Source organism: Octopus bimaculoides, chromosome 6 (assembly GCF_001194135.2).
Source record: "Octopus bimaculoides isolate UCB-OBI-ISO-001 chromosome 6, ASM119413v2, whole genome shotgun sequence".
Taxonomy (NCBI): Eukaryota; Metazoa; Mollusca; class Cephalopoda; order Octopoda; family Octopodidae; genus Octopus; species Octopus bimaculoides.
The window spans coordinates 31,410,964-31,413,228 of NC_068986.1; the positions used below are offsets into that span (position 1 = coordinate 31,410,964).

Consider the following 2,265-nt stretch of genomic DNA (forward strand, 5'->3'; position numbering starts at 1 on the left):
TTGTTTGTTAGAATCAAAGAGCCACAGATTTGAAAACAACTTTGTAGTGAGTGAGTGAGTGTGTGTGTGTGTGTGTGTGTGTGTGTGTGTGTGTGTATTATAGCTGAAAATATTGATTACTGATGGAGAGCCTGAATTTCTTCTTTCATGTTTTTCAAAAATGATGAAATAGTGTTAAATTACACACACACACACACACACATGTTAGGAGCACATATAGAGCTAAGTTAAAAGTGGAAAAATGCAGATGGAAAGGTGGAGTTACAAATTCTCTGGATGTCATTGATGGTGTGTGTGTGCGTGTGTGTGCGTGCGCGCATTTTTCCAGTTGTTTGTTTGCATCTTTCCATTTGATTGTTTGCATATGTGTATGTATGTGTATATGTATGCTTGGATCAGTGAAAATTTCTTTTTGCAAGAAATATGAATCTCAAATTGTATTTTTCAATATTGATGTTAGAACATATAAATTCCTCATCTTTAATAAAAAAAAAAATAAAAAACTTATTCACTTTGAAATCTCTTTCAACTCTTGCAGTGTTTTGTGATGTCAATGCCACACCCATTTTTTAGGTTTACATTAAAAGACATGATAAAATTTCTATAAGAAATTGAAGCATTTCTTTCTCACAATAGGAATTTATAACTTGCTTGTTCCAGAGAGAAAATATTACTTTAATCTAAGTCTGCAAAATCCTACTTGTGTACATTTCAAAATGCATTAATTTCAGTCTCTACTGATTTTAATCACCACACAAACATGAAATAGAACAATGTAATGACAGCAGTCAGCTCCAGAATATTTAGACTGTTCAATCCCCAAGTAAATCTTCAAAATAAAAATTAGAAACACTACCAGTTGTACTGTCTACAAAATCAAAGATGCTTTACAACTGAACTATTTATCAAATGGTACCCAGTAAACTTCACCACAATCATTGTATCGTGTTACTGAGCAAGACACATAATTCTATCTACTTTACTTTTGTAGTAGGCTTAACAAATTGCCTGGTTTAACCCTCTCATCTGGTTCTTGGGTGCTTTCAGCAAAGTTGAATACGTTGCAGACTTTGAGGCTAGACTTCCATTTCCCCTTATGTCAACGTTTATTCCTGCAAACATTGAGCTGCAGAGGTTTAAGTGAAACAGTAGAATTAAAAGAAACTTGTGGTGGTCTATGTCAGCTATTAAGTACAAAATAGTTCAGAAAGTGGAAAAGTTAGTTTATAGCTGGCATTTGGGTTGGGTATCAGACATATCAATCATCCCAATCTGGGAGGACCTACAATGGTCATAGATACTATTACTCCTCTTTTAATTAACTTATAAAACAATAACCAGTATGCCTAGTTGGCAAACAGTTTGCACTTCCTGCCGTTTTTGATGCTTAACCCTAGATCAGCTGACACTCATGTAGAAAAGTATAAAGTAAAACTATGAACTCAGTTAATGAGAACGTGTAATAACTCTGCTTAAAATGTGTGTGTCTGTGGTTACTAATCAGTTCTTTAGTTTATTTTATTGATTCGTTTGAAAATGTGAGAGAGAAAAGATACTTCAAATCAAAGGATTAACCCTTTCGTGACCAACCTGCCTGAAACCGGCTCTGGCTCTGTAGTACAAATGTCTTGTTTTCATAAGTTTTGAATTAAAATCTTCCACTAAACCTTAGTCACAATTTATGTTCCTAACACTAGCTTAATGATAACTAAGTTATTTTACTAAATTCTTTATATTTAAAATAATTGAAAGTAACACAGAGCATCTCAAAATAAATATGGTAACGAAAGGGTTAAACACTGATGCAGCAAAATTATGGTTCAGCAATTTTTAACTTTTTGTCCATCTATGGCATACTGAACAAGGCACTAAAAATGTTACAATATACCGTTACCTTTCAAATGTTTTATCATATAGAAACTTGGAGCACCATCTTGAAGGATTTATTCAAACAAATTGATTCCAGTATTTATTATTATTTTTTTAAAGTCTGGTCGCCTTTGCCAAACCACTAAGTTATGGGGACACAAACAAACCATTGGTCTTCAAGCAGTGGTGGAAAGACAAACACAGACACACACATGCTGGGATTCTTTCAGTTTCTGATTACCAAATCCACTCACAAGTACTAGGTTGTAATGTCACTCTCTTTCCCTGTTTTTATCTTTGTATGTCTAATGCTTCTCCATTTTTCTATCTATCTATCTATCTATCGGCATGTATATATTTCTCTGTGTGTGTGTGTGTGTGTGTGTGTGTGTGTGT

General features: G+C 33.8%; 1 protein-coding gene across 1 annotated transcript in view; it reads left to right on the plus strand.

The window, feature by feature from the left end:
• The first annotated feature begins 1,177 nt into the window (after positions 1 to 1,177).
• Positions 1,178 to 2,265, plus strand: part of LOC106869347 (pregnancy zone protein) — a 73,475-nt gene continuing 72,387 nt past the window's right edge. The window contains exon 1 of the mRNA XM_052968434.1: positions 1,178 to 1,218. Within this exon, the coding sequence (XP_052824394.1) occupies positions 1,178 to 1,218 (41 nt within the window). The remainder of the gene's footprint in view (positions 1,219 to 2,265) is intronic.